At 47.5% G+C, this 22213-nt stretch overlaps 2 protein-coding genes and 1 pseudogene across 3 annotated transcripts in view; 2 read left to right on the top strand and 1 right to left on the bottom strand.

Moving 5' to 3' along the window:
* Positions 1 to 1417: 1417 nt before the first annotated feature.
* On the bottom strand, positions 1418 to 16400 carry UBIAD1 (UbiA prenyltransferase domain containing 1). Of its 2 annotated transcripts, XM_030912984.1 has the most exons (3): positions 15539 to 16191; positions 6323 to 6371; positions 1418 to 3869 (listed from the first exon to the last, which is right to left on the bottom strand). In XM_030912984.1, the coding sequence occupies exons 1-3, from the start codon at positions 16065 to 16067 to the stop codon at positions 3728 to 3730; spliced, it is 720 nt and encodes a 239-aa protein (XP_030768844.1). In that variant the 5' UTR covers positions 16068 to 16191; the 3' UTR covers positions 1418 to 3727. The 2 variants fall into 2 exon arrangements, with proteins under 2 accessions (XP_030768844.1, XP_010351821.1); XM_010353519.2 differs by lacking the exon at positions 6323 to 6371 and having other exon boundaries at positions 1423 to 3869; positions 15539 to 16400.
* LOC104654358 lies at positions 10474 to 10725 on the top strand (annotated as a pseudogene).
* MTOR (mechanistic target of rapamycin kinase) overlaps positions 16336 to 22213 on the top strand; it is a 162218-nt gene continuing 156340 nt past the window's right edge. Inside the window, exon 1 of the mRNA XM_030912982.1 lies at positions 16336 to 16402. The gene's annotated coding sequence lies outside the window, so the exon portion shown is untranslated. The remainder of the gene's footprint in view (positions 16403 to 22213) is intronic.

The following is a 22213-nucleotide window of genomic DNA, read 5'->3' on the forward strand; positions in this document are numbered from 1 at the left end:
GCTACTCAGGAGGCTAAGGCAGGAGAATCGCTTGAACCCAGGAGGCAGAGGTTGCAGTGAGCCGAGATTGTGCCACTGCACTCTAGCCCAGGCGACAGAGTGAGATATGTGTAAAATATGTATATACAAAAATTAGCTAGGTGTGGTGGTGTGTGCCTGTAATCCCAGGTACTGGGGAGACTGAGGCAGGAGAATGGCTTTGAATCCGGGAGGCAGAGATTCCAGTGAGCCAAGATCGTGCCACTCCATTCTAGCCTGGGCAACACTGAGACTTGGTCTCAAAAAAATGAATATATAAACAAAGACAAGTGATGTCAGATTCCAGAGTCACTGAGAAAAACTCATCCCCCATATCTCCATGGCTGTCACACCACGGCTCTCCCCCTCTCTGATGTGTATGCTGTTCATTTTGGGACCCCAGTGTATCGCTTTGTATTTATTCACACTACATTTTTCTTTTGACCCATCAAAGCAGCCTTTTGATTTATGAGGCTCCTAATTGTCAGTCATTTTGTAAGCTCTTCCTCCGAGGTTCGTGAAACCTTTCATTTTGGCTGCCTCATCCGAGTCATTAATAACAGGTGTTGAACCCAGCTGAGCAAAGGGCAGAGGGCAGGGCTCCGACTGCTAAGGGCTCCTTCCCAGCTGACACTGACGTGCTGATCAGTTAGCTTACTCCCACTGCCTGTTCAGTCTCTCAGGAATTTATCTAACTCCACTGTTATCCATCCCACATATCTCTGCCTTGTTCATAGGATATATTGTCCAATGCCTAGCTGAAACCCACATGTACTCAATCTACCTCACATTCTCCATCTATCAGCACAGTGACCCTATCAAGAAAAAGAAAAATGAAACGAAGTTAATCTGTCTTGACTGACTGGCTCTTGGCAAATCCACTGTAGCTACATGCCGCCCTCAATGCTTTTTTTGTTTGTTTGAGACAGGGTCTCGCTCTATCGCCCAGGCAGGTGTGCAGTGGCATGATCATAGCTCACTGCAGCCTCGACCTGCCAGGCTCAAGTGATCCTTCCACTTCAGCCTCCTGAGTAGCTGAGACTACAGGCATGCACCACCATGCCCAGCTAACTTTTTAAAATTTTTTCGTAGAGATGGGGTCTTACTATGTTACTTAGGCTGGTCTCAAACTCCTGGGCTCAAGCAATCCTCTCACCTTGGCCTCACAAATTGCTGTGATTACAGGCGTGAGCCACCATGCCCAGTCCCTGCTGCCTTTTCTAAAGGCCCATCGAATCTGGTCAAACCCTACCCAAACGCATCACCAAAGACCAGGTGCCCCTCCACACAGCTGAATATCCAATGTCACTGCCTTGGTCTCCCTGAGATTTACAAATCAGAGTTCACAATCACACGGTAAGTATGAGGAAAGCAAAAACTAGAAGCCAGACCACTGGTGAACATTTTCTTTCTTTTTTAATTAAGAAGTCTAAAGAAAACCTTCATTGACTCAGGGGACATAATACAAATTATGGTGACATGCATATAAAACCTGGCACCAAATTTGGCCTTTGGGGACATTTATATATAAAAATATGCATTAAAATCCGCACCAGGGCACAGTGCAGAACTGACAGCCCTGACAGGAGTGACCACCAAGGCATATGTGGTAGGTGGACACAGGGAGTCCTTGGTCCTCCAGCCTCAGGGTGAGCCCTGCACGAGAATGACCTACACCAAAAGAGGTCAGAAGGCAAAACCCCTGTGAGCACCAAAATGCCACAAGCCTGGTGTGAAAAAAAATGGTGCTGGGAAGGACGGGGAGAAGGTCGTCCTTCTTCCCCTTGTCTCTGGGCTCTGCCACTATTAGAAGATTCTGGCTCTCTGCTAGACAAACCACCTTTGATTTAACTTTAGAGGAACTTCTGCAATTTTCAAACTTTTTTTTTTCCAAATAAATCAATCAATTTGAACTCAAGGTTCCATATCATAATTAGCTTGATCTGAAAGATGAAGAACTAGTTCTTACACCATTTTCTGCAGGCCATGACCTTAAATACCTACTAGAATGGCTATAATCACAACAGAAAACAATGATGACCGTTTCCAATCTATTTTAGTCCTGGATCAAATGCAACTGAGCAATTCTGGCCCAGAAATTACACTTCACAGACAATGCAATGAAACGCAACCAGGATAAATGCTGGAATTGCCCCATTCTGAGTGTGACCTCACTGAAGCCCTCAACTATCCACAAAGCCCTGGGGAGAGGCAGGGTCAATACTGCACATCTGTCTTCAAGGATGAAGACACAGCCCCTTCACTGGCAGGCTGATCACTCTGGCTGAACAGAGCTCAAGACCATTTGTCCACTGGCTATTCATTCACTGGGTCCCTGCTCTGCCCATCCTGTGGCTCTGTGGAAAGTGGCAGCTATCCCTGACTCGCTGCTAAGCTGTTGCTCAAATAGTCTGGTTCCACAGATGGGAAACACACAAATGGGAACACCATAGAGGTGGAGAGGTGGAGGGTGGGCATGGGGAGCATCAGAAGATGCAATCGGGAGGGAAAAGCCCCGTGGGCTTTGAGTATCCCACAAGGATGGCAGTGCCTCTACCGTTTCAGGGCTCCTGAGAGTTACTGAAAGGGCTGGGAGTCCTTCCCATCACTCTAGTAGATTCAACAAAGGGAAAACAGCCACCCTACTGATTTCTATCCAAAGGCAGTGATTTTCTCAGTTGCCTCCAGCGTGGTTTTTTTTCCCCTCCCAGTCCTTGGCATGTCTTGCTGCAGGGTAATCTGACACTTTTCCTCAACTGTGGCAGTAAGTGAAAGGAGAGAGGAACAAAAGCATCTGAATCACAATTTAGGCAAAAAGCTGACAGTCACACAGGCTGTTAATGAGGGACTCTCTCTCTCAGGCAGCGTAACTCAGGACACAGGTGCTGAGAGTAAGAGACAGGTAGCCCCTGTGTTAGTGAGGCCTGGCACCAATCATAGCACATCCCACAAGACCAAGAAAGCAGGACGACACTCTGCCCAGTTAGGGTCTTTTTCCAAACTGAGCAGCTCCTTTACAAAGTCTGGGGACATTCTGTACAGAACAAGGAGGAACTAAGTCCACCTCACTGCAAAGTGACCTGAGAACACCCTCTAGTGGAAATTTTTAATAAAACAAGGACCGTGCGCCCAATTCACCTTCTGATACAAGAATGGTTTTTAAATTCCCCATAAAATGAAGAAAAAAAGAGAGAGAGAGAAACAACATATTAACTTTAAGAACACAAAAACAATTTTTAAAAGGCAGGAGTTCCCACCCATGCTTAGTACCCTGACTGCCAAATCACATTCCTTCCTCAGAGACTCTGACTTTAATATATTCTAAGAAAAGGAGACATGTCGTGGGGGGAGCTACTTGCCCCCTTAAAGTTTGGGCAGACTGCCTGCTGGTGCCAGAATGATGCCAAAGACGTAGAAAAGTCCCAGCAGGAGGTTGAGCTTGGCAGTCCTCTGGGGCAGTTTGTTGAAGGCCTGGCTTCGGAACTGTCTCTCAAGGGAGAAGGCCATGGGAATGGTGAGCAGGGGGAGCGCCAGGCTGATGGTGCAGTGTGTGGCCAGGATGCTGAAGACCAGGTAGGGCAGGAAGAGCAGCGTGTTGTAGAGAATATAGGAGAACGTGGGGCCGATGAGGATGGCCAGGGTGACGATGCCAGCCTCCCGGTCGGACTCCATGTCCCTGGTGTTGTTGGAATGGAGAATGGCCTCGGTGCTAAGGGCAAGGGGGATGGCATAGACCAGTGGGAAGATGGCCAGGGACCCCACCTGGATGGCGTAGGCGAACATCACAGCCAGCGGGCCAAAAGTGATGAGGATGATGAGGTCTCCCAGAGCCACGTATTTGAATCCAATTCCTGCGGCCAGAAAATCCAGAGAGTTGGTGTGAGACCAAGGCTTGAAATTTAGGGACTGTTCACCAGTGAAGAGGCAGGCCACTTCTGGCTGAAAATGGTAAATCCTTAGACTGTACAGGTAGGCACTCATTTCGTCCCTTAACCCCACAGAGCAAATTCTGATTTCTTCTGCAATGACACAGGTGCAGAGAGAATGCCCAGTGAGGCCTCAAGTCCCTCTTCTCAGGTTCATACCCAAGTTTCCCTTCCTACTGTCCCACAACAGAACGCTGCAACATAGCACACTGGGCACCCACTACACTCTTAGTTCAATGGGAGAGCCCAGGAAGGATCCAAAGGTCTTAGAATCCAGTTCTTTGCTGTCTTTCACCCTTCACCAACCCCTGCAAGACACCGTGAGATCAATCCCTCACAGAACAGCCACCCCAGCCTTCTACTTTTCCACCTCCTTCCCCCACAATCTCAAGGCATCTTCTGGTTTTAAAAACCCCCAGTGAATCTCAGTGAAATTTCAGGGTCCCTAAATGGGCACCCCTGCAACAAGTAAAACAGTGAGGACAGGAGAGTCATAATGCTGCTTCCCTCCTCTGTCTCCCATGAGGTTGAAACTAAACCACCCCTACCTCCTGCTTCTGTCCTGCTCATCTACTTCAAAGACTGTCTAACCCACTTCCTTCAAAACTACCCATTCTCTCCATCCCCGGGGCCACACTCCATCCCCCTTACCCCATTCCCAAATCTACCTCATGGTCATCTTATGCCTGGGATACTGCAACATCCTCCAAATTGGTCTACCAGCTTCCAATCTCATAACCCCTCCCCCTCTCCATCCCTAATGTAATCTCTAAAAAGGAGTTGGAGTGAACATTTAAAAATAGGAATCTGGCCGGGTGCAGTGCCTCACACCTGTAATCCCAGCACTCTGTGAGGCTAAGGCGGGCGGATCACCTGAGGTCAGGACTTCGAGATCATCCTGGCCAACACGGTGAAACCCCATCTCTACTAAAAATACAAAAATTAGCCAAGCGTGGTGGCACACACCTGTAATCCCAGCTACTCAGGAGGCTGAAGCAGGGGAAATGCTTGAGCCTGGGAGGCAGAGGTTGCAGCAAGCCAAGATCATGTTACTGCACTCCAGCCTGGCAGACAGAGCGAGACTCTGTCTCAAAAAAAAATAAGTAAATAAACAAATAGATAAAAAAGGAATCTGACCACTCCCTCCCCCAACATACACTTAAACCCTTATCAACCGCTCACCCTGGGGATAAAAGTTCCAGATCTTTAACCTGGCTCACCTGTGGCCCCGCCCTACCTCTCCTGCGTCACCTTGAGCTTTCCTCCCCTCTTCACACAGACTTCTTCCAATCCATCAGAGCCTTCAGACACCCCTCCCTTGGTCTAGCTAACTCTACTCACCCTTTAAGACTTTAAAGACCATTCCCCAGGACCACCTCCCCTCACCCCTAAGCCACATTTGATCCCCTTGCAATATGCTCCCCTTGGTAATCTGCCTGCCATGTTCAAAAACTTCATCATGCTTCTAATTAACCTCCACCTTTCTCACTAAACGGTAAGTTCCATGAGGGCAGGACGTGTGTCTGGCTTGGTCACAGCTCACTCCCCAATACTTGGCACAAGGGCTGAACTAAACACAGAGCTACAGTAACAAGCACCTGGAATTCGGGACCAAGGTGAGGAAAAAACCTCCCACTCAGACTGAAACAGGTAAAGCAGCATGGAATGGGTGAAGCTGAGGGAGGTGACCCACGCACTGATTGCTACAGAAGCTTATAAAACTCCAGTTCCAAGCAAGTTACGAGATGTGGACTCAGGATCAGAAAATAAACCTCTGGTTAGGCATTTTAACCAGTCTAAAATGACAGATGTTCCCACTACCCACAGGAATCAAAATAAAATAAAATGACAGATAACAATGGTCTTCGAGGCTCAAAAGCCATGGGAGCTAAGGAACAAGATCCACCCCAAGTTCACCTTCACATCAGCGGCTGGGGTTCCTTGGTGCTAAATACACACCCTTAGTTCTTTAGAACAAAGTGTCTCCAGGGAAGGGCATTAAGGCATGGCCACTGACACTCTCCAACACTTGGCAAGTTAATTCTGCACCCTCAAGACAAATTTTTTTTTCCTTCTATTTGGATGATTTTTATACCAAGCCATGTTTTCACAAATAATTTGGTTGTATGAGGACATGCCCTCCAGGAGGAAGTTCCCTCAAGCACAGAACGAGCTCCAGTTCAGAATTAGTAAATTGATGTCTCTTGCAATATCTCACACATTTAGGGGACTACACCCGCCCAAAGAAGATGCTGGGCAGGAATACTCCCAGCACAGACCAAGCCAGTTCCTCTATAGCCAGTTCCAGCCTGACCAACATGGAGAAACCCCATCTCCACTAAAAATACAAAATATTAGCCGGGTGTGGTGACACATACCTGTAATCCCAGCTACTCGGGAGGCTGAGGCAGAAGAATCGCTTGAACCCTGGAAGCAGAGTTTGCAGTGAGCTGAGATCGCGCCACTGCACTCCAGCCTGCGCAACAAGAGCAAAACTCCATCTCGAGAAAAAAAAAAAAGGCCGGGCATAGTGGCTCACGCTTATAATTCCAGCACTTTGGGAGGCCATGGCGGGCAGATTACCTGAGGTCGGGAGGTCAAGACCAGCCTGACCAACATGGAGAAACCCCATCTCTACTCAAAATCCAAAAAAATTTAGCTGGGCATGGTGGTGCAAGCCTGTAATCCCAGCTACACGGGAGGCTGAGGCAGTAGAATCGCTTGAACCCAGGAGGCAAAGGTTGCGATGAGTAGAGATCACACCATTGCACTCCAGCCTGGTCAACTAGAGCTAAACTCTGTCTTAAAAAAAAAAAAGGATGATGTAAGCAAGGTTGAGCAGAGGTCTCTGTCCCCACCCCAAAACCAAGAGCAACCCACTCTGGGGAGGAAAAAGATCTGGTTATCTGACACAAGAAAACAGTAGAGCCCTTGGGGAGAAAGCCGTTTCCTAGCATTTGATACATGGCCCAAGGCTCATGTGCTCTACCTGATTCAGAGACGTGGCCCATCTGGGAATTTCCTTTTAGGCATTCCTCCTCTCCCAACCCCATTTTCTGAATGAGCTTACATAGTGAAATACTGGGCCAGTTCTCCACATGGCAGCCAGAATGAATCTGTTAAAACATAAATCAAAAAGTTGGCAAGATGCAGAGCAACTGGAACTCTTGCTGGTGGGAGTGTAAAGAAGTACAACCCCACTTCAGAAAACAGTTTGGCAGTTTCTCATAAAATTAAACATCATCTGCCCTGTGACCCAGCAATTCCACTCCTGGGCATTTACCCAAGAAAAATGAAAACAAATATCCACAAAAAGACTTGAACATGAATGTTCAGTCATAATAGCCAAAATATGGAAGCAATCCAAATGTCCCTGAACAGGAGAATGGATAAAGAAGTTGTGGTATGTTACAACGGAATGCTACTCAGCAAAAAAAGGGACTACTGATATACACAACAATGCAAGGAATCTCAAAAACATCACGCTGAGCAAAAGAAGCCAGATGAGAGCTCAGACTGAAATACACATACATACATAGATAGTTCCTACTGACTGGTTCCATTTGTATGACCAGGGAAACCTAATCTATGTGAGAGAAATCAGAACAGTGGTTCTTTCCCTGCCTCTGGATGGGGGCAGGGAGTGTGGGATTGACAGGCAAGAAGCACTAGGAAGCTTTCGGGGGTCATGGAAGTGTTCTGGATGATGACAGGGGTGTGGGTTATGCAACTGTATACGTTTGTCAAAATTCATCAAGCTGTTAACACTAAAAATCTGTGTATTTCACTGTGTGTCAATTATATGTCAATAAAAGTCAATGTTTAAAAAAATCCTAAACCAGATTATGTCACTACTCTGCTCAATATATTTCAATGCCTCCCCATTTGTTCATTGGATGAATATTTACTAAGTAATATTACATGCCAGGCACTGCTCTGGGTGCTAAGGGTTCAGCTAAGACCAGAGACAGAAATCCCTGACTGCAGGGAGGGAGCTCGCAGTCTAAGGGGGAAGATAATTAACAAATTAAGTACTTTATATGGCACGTTAGAAGGTAACATGTGCTATGAAGAAAACTAACCACAGAGAAGAGCAGCAGGGGGAGTATCAGGTGGGGGCACAGAGTAGGTGTGTGATTTCAAGCAAGGTAGAAAGCAAGGCCTCACTGAGAGCTGACATTTGGGCAAATAGGTGAAGGAAGCGAGAAAGTGAACCACACTGTTAGAAGCAGGAAAAGCATTTCAAACAGAGGAAGCTGCATCTACAAAGGACCTGAGGGAGGGGCAGGAGGGGTCGGGCATGCTCCTGGACTAGAAAGGAGGGTAGTGTGGCTGGCCCAGGATAAGCAGGAAGAAAGGAGGAGGGTGGGTCAGAGAACGGGGAGGGGGTGAGAGTAAAGTGTGGGCAAAGAATGTAGGACCCTGGGGGGGTCACTGTAAAGACCCTGGCCTTTACACTGAGTGAGATGGGAGCCACTGAAGAGTTCTGAGCAGGACTGACAGGGCTGCCCTGTATTTTAACAGAATTACTATGGTGGCTGAGTGGGAACAGCCTGAATGGGACCAGAACAGAGGTAAAGAGACCAGCCGGGAGCCTGCCACAAAAATCCAGGGACAGTGATCACAGTGGTGGCTGGAGACGATAAGAAGTGGTCACATCCTATAATCATTTTGAAAGGAGAGTCAACAGAATTTGCTGATGAATTGGATGTGAGACGTAGAGTCAAGGACGATGCCCATGGCTTTTGGCTTGAAGAACTAGGATGAAGCTGCCATTGAGCAAAATGGGGAAAAAGCTGTGGGTGAAGCAGGTTTCCTTGGGGAGAAGATCAGGAATTTGGTCTCAGACATATTAAGCTTGCGATGTCTGTGAGACAGTTCCAGGAGAAGTTGCTGAGTAAGAAGTTGGATATGAGTCTGGAGTTTAAGAGTCACTAGCTTAACAGACGGCATCTGAAGCCATAAGCTAAAATCACCAAGGGGGTACATGGAGATAGAGAAAAGCGGTCCAAGGACTGAGCCCTGGAGGCTGAGGAGTAGGACTTGTTAAGATCGCCATGACAGAGACACTGCCTAACTCCCCAACTGTGTCTCATATCCCCTCTGGCTCACACAGACCTTTCAGTAGATCCTAGCCAATGTCACACTCTCTCCCACCCACCACATTTGCACTTGGTGGTCCTTCAGCCCTGGAGGAGTCAGCATCACAATCAGACTCCTATTCCACCCCATGGCCAGCTTCTTGTCCTTCCGTCTTCAAGCCCTAGTTTAAATGTCAGTTTCACAAAGACAGCCTCTTCCCTTCACCACCACCTTGTACTATTACAGCACCTCGTTGATTTCTTCACTGAACTTTTTACAATTGGCTGCCAGGCCACCACAGCCATTTGGTTTTCCTCTTACTCCTCTGGATGCTTGTTCACATACCCTGTACCTGTGCCTTTTCTTCTCCCACCTCTAATGTGGGAGTGTCCCAGGGCTCAGACCAGGACTGACTTTTCTACCAACACTCCCTTCCTTGATGACTTCACCCAGTCCTACAACTTCATCTATAGACCAATGACTCCCAAATATGTAATCTCTAGCCCAGGCTTCCCTGAACTTGAACTACCCATTTGACATATTTGTTAGGAGATTTAAGACATTAAGATGTCCAAAGTTGGCCAGGTACAGTGGCTCACGCCTGTAATCCCAGCACTTTGGGAGGCCAAGGCGGGTGGATCACCTGAGGTCAGGAGTTCAAGTCCAGTCTGGCCAACATGGTGAAACCCTGTCTTTACTACAAATACAAAATTAGCCAGGCATGGTGGCACACACCTGTAATCCCAGCTACTTGGGAGGCTGAGAATCACTTGAACCCAGGAGGCGGAGACTGCAGTGAGCCAAGATCACGCCACTGTACTCCAGCCTGGGAGACAGAGTGAGACTCTGTCTCAAAACAAACAAAAAACAAAACAAAAAACCACGAAGTCAATCTCTTGCTTTTCCCCCAAAACTTGTTCTACCCCCAGCCTTGCCCTTCTCACATAATGACATCACTCCAGATGGTATCTTCCAGTTCTCAGGTCAAAACCTTTGAGTTATGCTTATGCAGCTGTTGAAAGGCAATGGTATGATTAACTGGGGCCTTGAAGATGATGAAGATATGACATTTACAAGGTGGACAGGCATGATTATTGGGCCACCAAGGACAAATTACGAAAAGAGAATATAGGCCTGGCATGGCAGTTCATGCCTACAATCCTAGAACTTTGGGAGGCCAAGGAGGGCAGATCACGAGGTCAGAAGTTCAAGACTAGTCTGGCCAACATGGTAAAACCCCATTTCTACTAAAAATACAAAAAATTAGCCGGGCGTGGTGATATGCACCTGTAATCCCTGCTACTTGGAAAGCTGAGACAGGAGAATCACATGAACCCAGGAAGTGGAGGCTGTAGTGAATCGAGATCACGTCATTGCGCTCCCACATGGGCCACAGTGCGAGCCTCTGTCTCAGAAAAAAAAAAAAAAAAATATATATATATATATATATAGCCTGAAAATAGAAAGTGGACCTAAATACCCAGAAGCTCCCCAATCAGTTAGATTTGTAACAAGAATTAATATGAATGGAATAAATAATTCCAGTGGGATGGTGGATGACTGCAGCATACCAGTATTAGCAAAATGACAAAATTCATATAGCATTAAAGTTGTACTTCAAGAGTTAAGATGTCTAATGATGTCCAAAGAAAATATGAAGCTTCCACAGCCACTGGAAGGACAAACATACAACAATTAAGTTTAGTGGATCTCAAACTTGTCTTATATCAACAACCTTCTACTTGTGTTAATGTCTTGATTAAATATCACAATGCAAAATACCCACACGTTAAAGAAAAGAATTCCAGCTGGTAAACATGACCTGGATATTTGTAAGAATATATTTAATATATGTACACCCATTATGTTTTCAGGTAACAGTAGGAAAAATGCAACTCAATTTTTTTCTCTTGTTGAGGTACTGTCATTTAAACATAAACTTGGAGTACTCGAAATAGAATTCAGGTTTACAAGATGAAAGCACAGTAAGAAGCGTCAGATGGCAGTGGAAGCATGTGTGTTTCTAAAGACTAAAAATCTCAATAAAGGCCGGGTGCGGTGGCTCAAGCCTGTAATCCCAGCACTTTGGGAGGCCGAGACGGGCGGATCACGAGGTCAGGAGATCGAGACCATCCTGGCTAACACGGTGAAACCCCGTCTCTACTAAAAATACAAAAACTAGCCGGGCGAGGTGGCGGGCGCCTGTAGTCCCAGCTACTCGGGAGGCTGAGGCAGGAGAATGGCGTAAACCCGGGAGGCGGAGCTTGCAGTGAGCTGAGATCTGGCCACTGCACTCCAGTCCGGGCGACAGAGCGAGACTCCGCCTCAAAAAAAAAAAAAAAAAAAAAAAAAAACTCAATAAAGAAAGCAGGGCTGAGCACAGTGGCTCATGTCTGTAATCCCAGCACTCTGGGAGGCTCAGGCGAGCAGATCACTTGAGGCCAGGAGTTCAAGACCAGACTGGCCAACATGGTAAAAGTCCGTCCATACAAAAAATACAAAAATTAACCAGGCGTGGTAGCACGCACCTGTAGTCCCAGCTACTCAGGAGACTGAGGCAGGAGAATCGCTTGATCCCGGGAGGCAGAAGTTGCAGTAAGCTGAGATCGCACCACTGCACTGTAGCCTGTGTGACAGAGTAAGACCCCCATCTCAAACTAAAAAGGAAAGAAAAAAGAAAACAGAGCCTGGGCGAGGTGGCTCACACCTGTAATGCCAGCACTTTGGGAGGCCAAGGTGGGACGGATCATCTGAGGTCAGGAGTTCAAGACCAGCCTGACCAACATGGAAAAACCCTGTCTCTACTAAAAATACAAAATTAGTAGGGCATGGTGGCCCATGCCTGTAATCCCAGCTACTTGTGAGGCTGAGGCAGGAGAAATGCTTGAACCCGGGAGGGGGAGGTGGCAGTGAGCCGAGATTGTGCCACTGCACTGCAGCCTGGGCAACAAGAGCAAAAATCCGTCTCGAGAAAAAAGAAAACAGAAATGGTATGCTTTATCTATCTTACTTAGTGAAAGAGAGCTGCAGTTGAAATTGTTTAAAAAGTAGCAGGTATTTGCCAGGCATGGTGGCTCACGCCTGTAATCCCAGCACTTTGGGAGGCCAAGGACGGTGGATCACTTGAGGTAAGGAGTTAGAGACCAACCTGGCCAACATGGCGAAACCACGTCTCTACTAAAAACACAAAAATTAGCCAGGCGGGCACCTGTAATCCCAGCTATTCAGGAGGCTGAGGCAGGAGAATCACTTGAACCTGGGAAGCGGAGGTTGTGGTGAGCCAAGATCGCACCACCATACCCCAGCCTGGGCAACAGATCAAGACTTTGTCTCAATAAATAAAATAAAATAAAATAAAAAAAGTAGCAGGTACAATGAACACCATCACAAATGTGTTTTTTGCTTTTTTGTTTTGTTTTGTTTTGTTTTTTGAGATGGAGTCTCGCTCTGTTGCCCAGGCTGGAGTGCAGTGATGAGATCTCAGCTCACCACAACCTCCCAGGTTCAAGTGATTCTCCTGCCTCAGCCTCCCAAGTAGCTGGATTACAGGCATGTACCACCATGCCCGGTTTATTTTTGTATTTTTAGTAGAGGTAGGGTTTCACCATGTTGGCCAGGCTGGTCTCGAACTCCTGAGCTCAGGTGATCCGCCTGCCTCGGCCTCCCAAAGTGCTGGGATTATAGGTAAAAGCCACCACACCCAGCACAAATGTATTAATTTTTGAAGTGGTGTGGGTGCTGACTACTAGAAGTATGAAAAATATGTTCAGGATTGTTTTGATACCTGTATTATAATAAAAAATATTGGGGGGGAGTTGATGAATTTCTGTTAAAAGCTGTTCATGTGTGTTACATGTATCAGACATGGTAAATATTTGCTTACAGTCTCTTTTTTTTTTTTTTTTTTTTTTTTTTTTTCAGAGACGGAGTCTCGCTCTGCCGCCCAGGCTGGAGTGCAGTGGCCGGATCTCAGCTCACTGCAAGCTCCGCCTCCTGGGTTTACGCCATTCTCCTGCCTCAGCCTCCCGAGTAGCTGGGACTACAGGCGCCCGCCACGTCGCCCGGCTAGTTTTTTGTATTTTTTAGTAGAGACGGGGTTTCACCGTGTTAGCCAGGATGGTCTCGATCTCCTGACCTTGTGATCCGCCCGTCTCGGCCTCCCAAAGTGCTGGGATTACAGGCTTGAGCCACCGCGCCCGGCCTACAGTCTCTTTTTTAAACAAACTACGCACTTAAGGTTAAGTGACGTCAACAAAAAAGGGATAGATATATGGATATATAATGTTGAAATTAAAGTTGGTCTTTTTTTTTTTTTTTTTTTGAGATGGAGTCTTGCTCTTTTGCCCAGGCTGGAATGCAGTGGCGTGATCTCAGCTCACTGCAACCTCTGCCTACCAGGCTCAAGCAATCCTCCGTGTATTGTTAGTAGAGACGAGGTTTCACCATGTTGGCCAGGCTGGTCTGGAACTCCTGATCTCAAGTGATCCACCTGCCTTGGCCTCCCAAAGTACTGAGATTACAGGCGTGAGGCACAGCGCCCAGCACAAAGTTAGTCCTAAAATGTAAATAAAATATGGAATGTGTCATAAAAAAAAAAAACCTTTGAGTTACACTTAATTCCTCTGTTTCTCTTTACCTCACATCCAATCCATCAGCAAACCCTGTCGACCTTCAAAGCATATTTAGAATCTGGCTACTTACCTCTTCCACTACCACCCGCTAGATCCAAGCCACCAAACATCGCTTGCCTGGATTACTCAAGAGCCTCCTACTTACTTGGTCTTCCTGCCTCTACACTTGCCCCACTACCCTTGATACATTCTCAATACCTTACCCAGAGCAATTCTTTGAAAACATTATATCACATCACTCCCTTGCTCAAAGTCCTGCAGTGGCTCCTCCATTCCAGAGCCAAGATCAGTGGCCTACAAGGTCTATACAATCCGTGTGCCTCCTTACCCTCCCCAAACGTACTTCTCTTACTTTACTTCCTTTTACTCTCTCCTTCATTCACACACTGGACTCCTTGCTGCTCCACAAGCTCTTTGGACACGTTCCTGCCTTAAGGCCTATGGCACTTGCTGTCCCTTTTCCTGAAACACTCCTCTCTCAGATATCTGCTTGGCCAACTCCCTCATCTCTTACCTCCTTCAATCTAACTCAACTCAGATACTACCTTTCTGAGGCACAGTCTCACTCTGTCGCCCAGGCTGGAGTGCAGTGGTGTGATCAGGGCTCACTGCATCCTTGACCTCCTGGGCCCAAGCGATACTCCCACCTCAGCCTCAAAATAGCTGGGACCATAGGCAAGCACCACCATGCCCAGCTAATATTTTTTATTTTATATTTTATAGAGACAGGGGTCTACGTTGCCCAAGGTGGTCTTCAACTCCTGGCCTCAAGTGACCCTCTCACTTCAGCCTCCCCAAGGGCTGGGATACAGGCATGAGCTGCTGCACTCAGCCAAATGTTACCTTTTTGATGAAGCCTACCCTGATTAAACTACTTAAAATAGTAATCTGTGTCCCCTTCTTTGCTCTACTTTTTTTCCCCATAGTACTTATCTTCTTTCATATACTATAATCAGGGTGATCAATTCAACCTGACTTATCAGGAACTTTCCTGGTTTTAGCACCAGAAGTTGCACATTCCACTTAGTCCTGTTGCCTTAGTTCTGAGCAAACCAGGATGTTGGTCACCCTAAGTATAATTTTCTAGTTTTACTTTCTGTCTCTTCTCATGACAATATATAAGTTTCACGAGGGCAGGGATCTGTGACTGCTGTGATCACATAGAACAGTGCCTGGTACATAATAGGTACTCAATATATAGGACTTACCCACCTGCTCATCACTACCTTAATCAGCCTCTTGCAAGAAGTCACTTAGCAAAGTAGCTAGAAGTAATTACGTGTATCATTTTGAACTCTTCAAATTTAATTCTACTAATATTTGAAACTGTGGTATTATAAAGTATGAGTGAGGCCAGGCACGGTGGCTCATGCCTGTAATCCCAGCACTTTGGGAGGCCGAGGTGGGCAGATCACGAGGTCAGGAGATCGAGACCATCTTGGCTAACATGGTGAAACCCTATCTCTACTAAAAATACAAAAAATTAGCCAGGCATGATGGTGGGCGCCTATAGTCCCCGCTACTCGGGAGGCTGAGGCAGGAGAATGGCGTGAACCTGGGAGGCGGAGCTTGCAGTGAGCCAAGACCGCGCCACTGCACTCCAGCCTGGGCAACAGAGCGAGACTCCGTCTCAAAAAATAAAAATAAATAAATAAACAAAAATAAAAATAAATGTCCATATAAAATTTTGAGTCATGCCCTACGTCCATAAGTCAAACCAGGATCTTCTCAAATCAAAAAATTCTCATGACCCACAATTATAGACTTAAAGTGGCCTAATTTAGAAAGGCACCTTTGACATCCCTAAAACTCCTCTACAAAGCAACGGTTTCCAGTGGACGCCACTAAGACCTGCAGCGTACAGGACAGTCCAAGTCTTACCTCCTGTGTAGAGAAAGGAGCCAGAAAGGCCTCCAAAGTAGATGAGAGCCAAGTGTTCCAGTTTCAGAGGGGATAGGCAGTAGAGGCAAGCGGCACAGACGCAACCCAACGTGTAGAGGAAGACTCCGAACCGGACAACATCCTGGGGCTCCAAGATTCGGTCCACGAGTGTCCTGTCATCGCTCTTTTTGTGGTCAATGCCCTTGGAAAAGTCATAGTAAGTGTTGACCAAATTACCGGCCCCGTGCACAGCCAGGACAGCCACGGCACAACCCACCAAGAGCCTGGGATCCAGGACACCGTGGGATCTGTAGGCAAGGGCACTGCCCAGAGCCACCGGTGTGAGTGAGGCACTGAAGCTCCAGGGCCTCAGGGCCAGCACGTAGGAGGCGCACTTCTGCCTCCAGGAGCGCTGGGGGAGCCTATCTTGCTCGGGACAGTCGTTCCCCAGCGGTTCCCTGTCCCCAGCCTTGACAGTGTCTCCCGACAGGATGTTAATCTTCTCCCCCAGGACCTGAGAGGCCGCCATGGAAGCTCCACGTGACTGTAGTAAACTCTAAAAGTGAGCCACGCACAGTGACCGCCCGGGAAGGAGGAAGGACGGGGCGGGGCAGCCGGGCCTGACCTTCCTTCGGTTCCGCCCCAGGACAGGGCTGGTGTGGCGGCAAGGTCCGGGGGCAGCAGCAAGCGGGTCTTACACCGAAGAGGTCCAGCGGCGCCGCCGCTACTACCTGTCACCTGGGTGAAGTCTGTCTCCGACCCCCAGCCCCTCGTTAGAGCCCACGGCCGAGCCGCGGCCGCCCTCTTCAGGCCGCCAGGGCCGCCATCTTGTACGCCGGCCACTGGAGGCGCGCCCGGAAACAGGTGCCGGCGGCGCGTGCGGGACAGAAGGGTGGGCTGGAGGCCGGGAGGGAGCGGGGCCGAACCAGAGGCGGGGAGAAGGGCGGTGAGGGGTGGGGGTGGGGGGAGCCTGATCAGAGCCGGGGCGGGCGGGGCCAAGTCAGAGGTGGGGAGGGGTCAGAGGTGGGGCGGGGTCAGAGGCGGGGAGAAGGGCGGTGAGGGGTGGGGCGGGGATGAGGGGCGGGGCCAGACCGGTGGTGGGGCAGGAGGGGTCGGGGATCGGTCGGGGGCGGGGACAGGGCAGGGGCTGGGGCCGGGCGGTAACTCGGGGTCCAGCCCTTTTCCTGCCTGCACTGCGCCCCACAGCTACTTCCAGACTAATTGGAATCAGCCTGTCTTAGCATCCTAAGAACTCAAAGGCGTGTTGCTTTAGGACTTACCGGACGCACTTTCATTCACGAAGTAGGATTCATTAATTTATTCATGCTACAAGCATTTATTGAGCGCCTGCTGTGTGCATTCTGACGTCTGTCATATCTGCACTGTGGAAATACTCTATGAAAGCTCTTATCAGCTTTCCATTCAGTGACATCCTTCGGCAGCTTGAAATCTGCCCATGGTGGGAGAGTTTACACCACGCAAGTCAGCAAATGCTTAATAACTGCTAAGTCGTCTAGACTTAAGAAAGTGGCGGAGAAAATGTTAACATTACTGGTTAAACTTGAAAGTGTTGGAGGGTGCGGTGGCTCACGCCTGTAATCGCAGCACTTTGGGAGGCCGAGGTGGGCGGATCACTTGATGTCAGGAGTTCAAGACCAGCCTGGCCAACATGGCAAAACCCAGTCTCTACTAAAAATACAAAAATTAGCCACGTGTGGTGGCGGGTACCTGTAATCCCAGCCACTCAGGAGGCTGAGGCAGGAGAATTGCTTGAACCCGGGAGATGGAGGTTGCAGTGAGCCAAGATCACACCACTGGACTCCAGCCTGGGTGACAGAGTGAGACTCCATCTCAAAAAAGAAAAAAAAAATTAGCCGGGGGCGGTGGTACATTCCTGTAATCACAGCTACTCAGGAGGCTAAGGCAGGAGAATCGCTTGAACCCTGGAGGCAGAGGCTGCATTGAGCCAAGATCACCCCACTATACTCCAGCCTGGGCAATACAGCGAGACTCCATCTCAAAAAAGAAAAAAAAGAAAAAATAAAGTGTGTAAGTGAATGCATCAAAACTGAGGAAATATTCGTCCAATATTGGCAAATTATAATCCAGTTGAACAAGTAAGTCGCTCGTAGCCTTGACAAACTAGTGAAGTTCTGACGTATCTCTTTTGATTGTCTCACTTTCCTCTTACTCCTTACATAAAATATCAACCAACATTCATGTCTGAACTATGCTCATTGATTAATTGGGACCATAGGGAAGCTACCCAACATCAAATAAAACATACTGTGAGAGCTGGCTATATGGAGTTCACAATAGAGTCCTGTATATTTTAGTATTTGTAAACTTTATGCTACACATCATTTACATCAGTGAAAGTTATAATACACATGCAACATATATGCACACAGGACTGACTACCTAATTTGTGGTACCCATTGCAAACTAAAGAGGTGGTGCTGGGTGTGGTAATGTGTGCCTGCAGTCCCAGCTACTCAGGAGGCTGAGGTGGGAGGATCGCTTGAGCTCAGGTTAGAGACCAGCCTGGGCAACATAGTGAGATCTCCACTCTAAAAAAAAAAAGACCAGACGTGGTGGCTCACGCCTATAATCTCAACACTTTGGGAGGGCAAGGCAGGTGGATTGCTTGAGCCCGGGAGCTCAAGACCAGTCTGGACAACACAGTGAAAATCAAAGAATTAGCCAGGTGTGGGCCAGGCGCAGTGGCTCACGCCTGTAATCCCAGCACTTTGGGAGGCCGAGGTGGGCAGATCATGAGATCAGGAGATAAGACCATTCTGGCTAACACGGTGAAACCCCATCGCTACTAAAAATACAAAAAAAAAATTAGCCAGATATGGTGGTGGGCGCCTGTAGTCCCAGCTACTTGGGAGGCTGAGGCAAGAGAATGGCATGAACCCGGGAGGTGGAGCTTGCAGTGAGCCAAGATCATGCCACTGCACTCCTGCCTGGGCGACAGAGCGAGACTCTGTCTCAAAAAAAAAAAAAAAAAAAAGGAATTAGCCAGGTGTGGCAGTGTGCACCTGTGGTCCCAGCTACTTGGGAGGCTAAGGGGGAAGAATCACCTGAGCCTGGGAAGTTGAGGCTGCAGTGAGTCATGATTGTGCCACTGCACTCCAGCCTGGGCAATAGAGTGAGATCCTATCTCAAAAAAATAAATAAAATAAAATAAGTAAATAAGTGGGACCAGGCCGGGCACGGTGGCTCACGCCTGTAATTCCAGCACTTTGGGAGGCCAAGGCGGGGAGATGACCCGAGGTCGGGAGTTCAAGACCAGCCTGACCAACATGGAGAAACCCTGTCTCCACTAAAAATACAAAATTAGCTGGGTGTGGTGGCACATGCCTGTAATCCCAGCTATTCAGGAGGCTGAGGCAGGAGAATCGCTTGAACCCAGGAGGTGGAGGTTGCAGTGAGCCGAGATCGTGCCATTGCACTCCAGCCTGGACAATAAGAGCAAAACTCCATCTCAAAAAAAAAATTAATTAATTTAAAAAATTTAAAAAAAATCACCAGGCGGGGTGGCTCACACCTGTAATCCCAGCACTTCGGGAGGCTGAGGCAGGTGGATCACCTGAGGTCAGGAGTTCGAGACCAGCCTGGCCAACATGGAGACACCCCCGTCTCTACTAAAAATACAAAATTAGCTGGGCATGGTGGCACATGCCTGTAATCCCAGCTAGTCGGGAGGCTGAGGCAGAAGAATCGCTTGAACCCAGGAGGCGGAGGTTGCGGTGAGCCGAGATTGCGCCATTGCACTCCAGCCTGGGCGACAAGACTGAAATTCTGTCTCAAAAAAAAAAATAAATAAATGAGGCCTCTTGTTCAAAATCATTAACAATTGCAAAACAGAGCATGATGTAGCTGTGAAGCTAGCTCTGTATATATCTGCTCTCTCTTACCCCAATCTGGTTGTTAAACATTACAACTTCACCACTCAGCACAAAGCTTTTTATGCTGGCCAAACCCATGAGTCATACAATGTCAAATCAGAAAATATATGAGCAGATATATTAAAATCCTGGCTCTATCAATTACCAATTACATGTCCCAGTATCTCTGTTCTTTGGCTTACTTATATATAAGGTGGGAACAATACACACCTGCCTCATAGAAATGCTCAGGCATAATAGTAAACAGCATTTATTGACTGTTCACATAAGCCATATATACTTTGTTTGCTTTTGAGACGGAGTCTTGCTCTGTCGCCCAGGCTGGAGTGCAGTGGCGCGATCTCAGCTCACTGCAACCTTCACCTCCCAGGTTCAAGTGATTCTCCTGCCTCAGCCTCCCGAGTAGCTGGGACTACAGGTGCCTGCCACCGCGCCCAGCTAATTTTTATATTTTTAGCAGAGATAGGGTTTTACCAAGCTGGTCTCAAACTCCTGACCTCAGGTGATCCACCCGCCTTGGCCTCCCAAAGTGCTGGGATTATAGGCGTGAGCCAACATGCCCAGCCAAGTACCTCTTTTAGGTACTTTACGTGTGGTATTAGCGTTTAACCCCCACAATACTGCCTACCAACGAAGGGATTATAATCCTTCCAGTTTTACACATAAGGAAATAGGTACTAAGTGTTACAGCCAAATTTCAGATTCAGTTAGACTCCAAGCTGCTTTTAACAAGTACTCGATAATGTCCACCAAAATCCCTGATACGCTGTAAGTGCTCAATAAATATTAGCTATTATTTTAGTGTAATAAATAAGAAAGTTCTTTGTAGTGGGAGTTGAACAATGAGAACACATGGACACAGGGAGGGGAACATCACACACTGGGACCTGTTGGAGGCTGGGGGACTAGGGGAGGGATAGCATTAGGAGAAATACCTAATGTAAATGACAAGTTGATGGGTGCAGCAAACCAACATGGCACATGTATACCTATGTAACAAATCTGCATGTTGTGCACATGTACCCTAGAACTTAAAGTATTATAATAAAATAAAAAGACTTGCAAAAATACAATAAAAAAAAGAAAGTTCTTTGTAAAGAGAAACCTACAAATGCACTAATTTCTGTTGCTATAAAATCATCTTTGATTATTAATTAGAAAACAGAGCTTTATCGTATCTCAGGGTGGCAAAAATCTCCTATATGGCTGATGGAAGTAAAAATTGGTATCTCCCTTATAGAGATCAACTTGACAAGATTCATCAAAACTGTCTGACCCTGTAATTCCATTTCTGGGAATTTATCTTGATATAGCTGTCAGGGAAGAAAATGATATATGTACAAAGGCATTCATTGCAGCATTTGTAATAGCACAAATTTGGACATAACACAAATGTCCACTCACAGAGGACTGGAAAATGAACTATGGCACAACCATGTGATGGAACACTATGCAGCTGTAGCAACAACAAAAGGACGAGAAACTCTCTGTGTACCAAGATGGAAATGAAACCGTCCCAACAAACTTTATAAAATTAATCAGGGGCCGGGTGCAGTGGTTCACGCCTGTAATCCCAGTACTTTGGGAGGCCAAGGCAGGCAGATCACTTGAGGTCAGGAGTTCAAGACCAGCCTGGCCAACATGGTGAAACCCCGTCTCTACTAAAAATAAAAAAATTAGGCCGGACATGGTGGCTCACACCTGTAATCCTAGCACTTTGGGAGGCCGAGGCAGGCGGATTACCTGAGATCAGGAGTTCAAGACCAGCCTGGCCAACATGGTGAATCCCTGTCTTTACTAAAAATACAAAAAATTAGCCGAGTGCAGTGGCACGTGCCCGTAATCCCAGTTACTCTGCAGAGGCACGCACCTGTAATCTCAGCTACTCTGGAGGCTGAGGCAGGAGAATCACTTGAACCTGGGAGGCGGAGATTGCAGTGAGCCGAGATCATGCCACTGCACTCTAGCCTGGGCTACAGAGAGAGACTTGGTCTCAAAAAAAAAAAAAAAAAGTACAAAAATTAGCTGGTGTGGTGGCACACACCTGTAATCCCAGCCACTCGGGAGGCTGAGGCAAGAGAATCGCTTGAACCCAGGAGGTGGAGGTTGTGGTGAACCGAGATCGCACCACTGCACTCTAGCCTGGGTGACAGTGTGAGATTCCGCCTCAAAATAAAATAAATCGGGGAAGAAGGGAGGGAGATAAATGAAAATAAAGCTTGCAACACGTTCAGCATTCATCATGAGGTCACACTGAACTCTGAGCCACTTCCTCATAGTTGTTTGCTGCCTACTGTCCCAGAATCACGCAGACCCTGTCATCAGACAACTTAAGCTTGCAAAACATTGTTTTCCACCTGAGGTATTCTTCCAGGTCCTGCATATCAGTGAAACTACTGGTGACAGCCATTGTGAAAGACCCCATAGGGAGCTAACTCACCAAAGAATGCAGTTTCTACATCCTGATTATTTCATCCCCTTTACCCCGACCAATAAACGATACCAAATTTCCAGCCTCTCCCCCTCTACAATCCCCTTAAAAACCCCAGCTCAGGCTGGGCGCGGTGGCTCATCCCTGTAATCCCAGCACTTTGGGAGGCCAAGGCAGGTGGATCAAGAGGTCAGGAGTTTCAGACCAGCCTGACCAGCACGGTGAAACACTGTCTCTACTAAAAATACAAAAATTAGCCAGGTGTGGTGGCACGCATCTGTAATCCCAGCTATTCGAAAGGCTGAGGCACAAGAATTGCTTGAACCTGGG

Source organism: Rhinopithecus roxellana, chromosome 12 (genome assembly GCF_007565055.1).
Source record: "Rhinopithecus roxellana isolate Shanxi Qingling chromosome 12, ASM756505v1, whole genome shotgun sequence".
NCBI lineage: Eukaryota > Metazoa > Chordata > Mammalia > Primates > Cercopithecidae > Rhinopithecus > Rhinopithecus roxellana.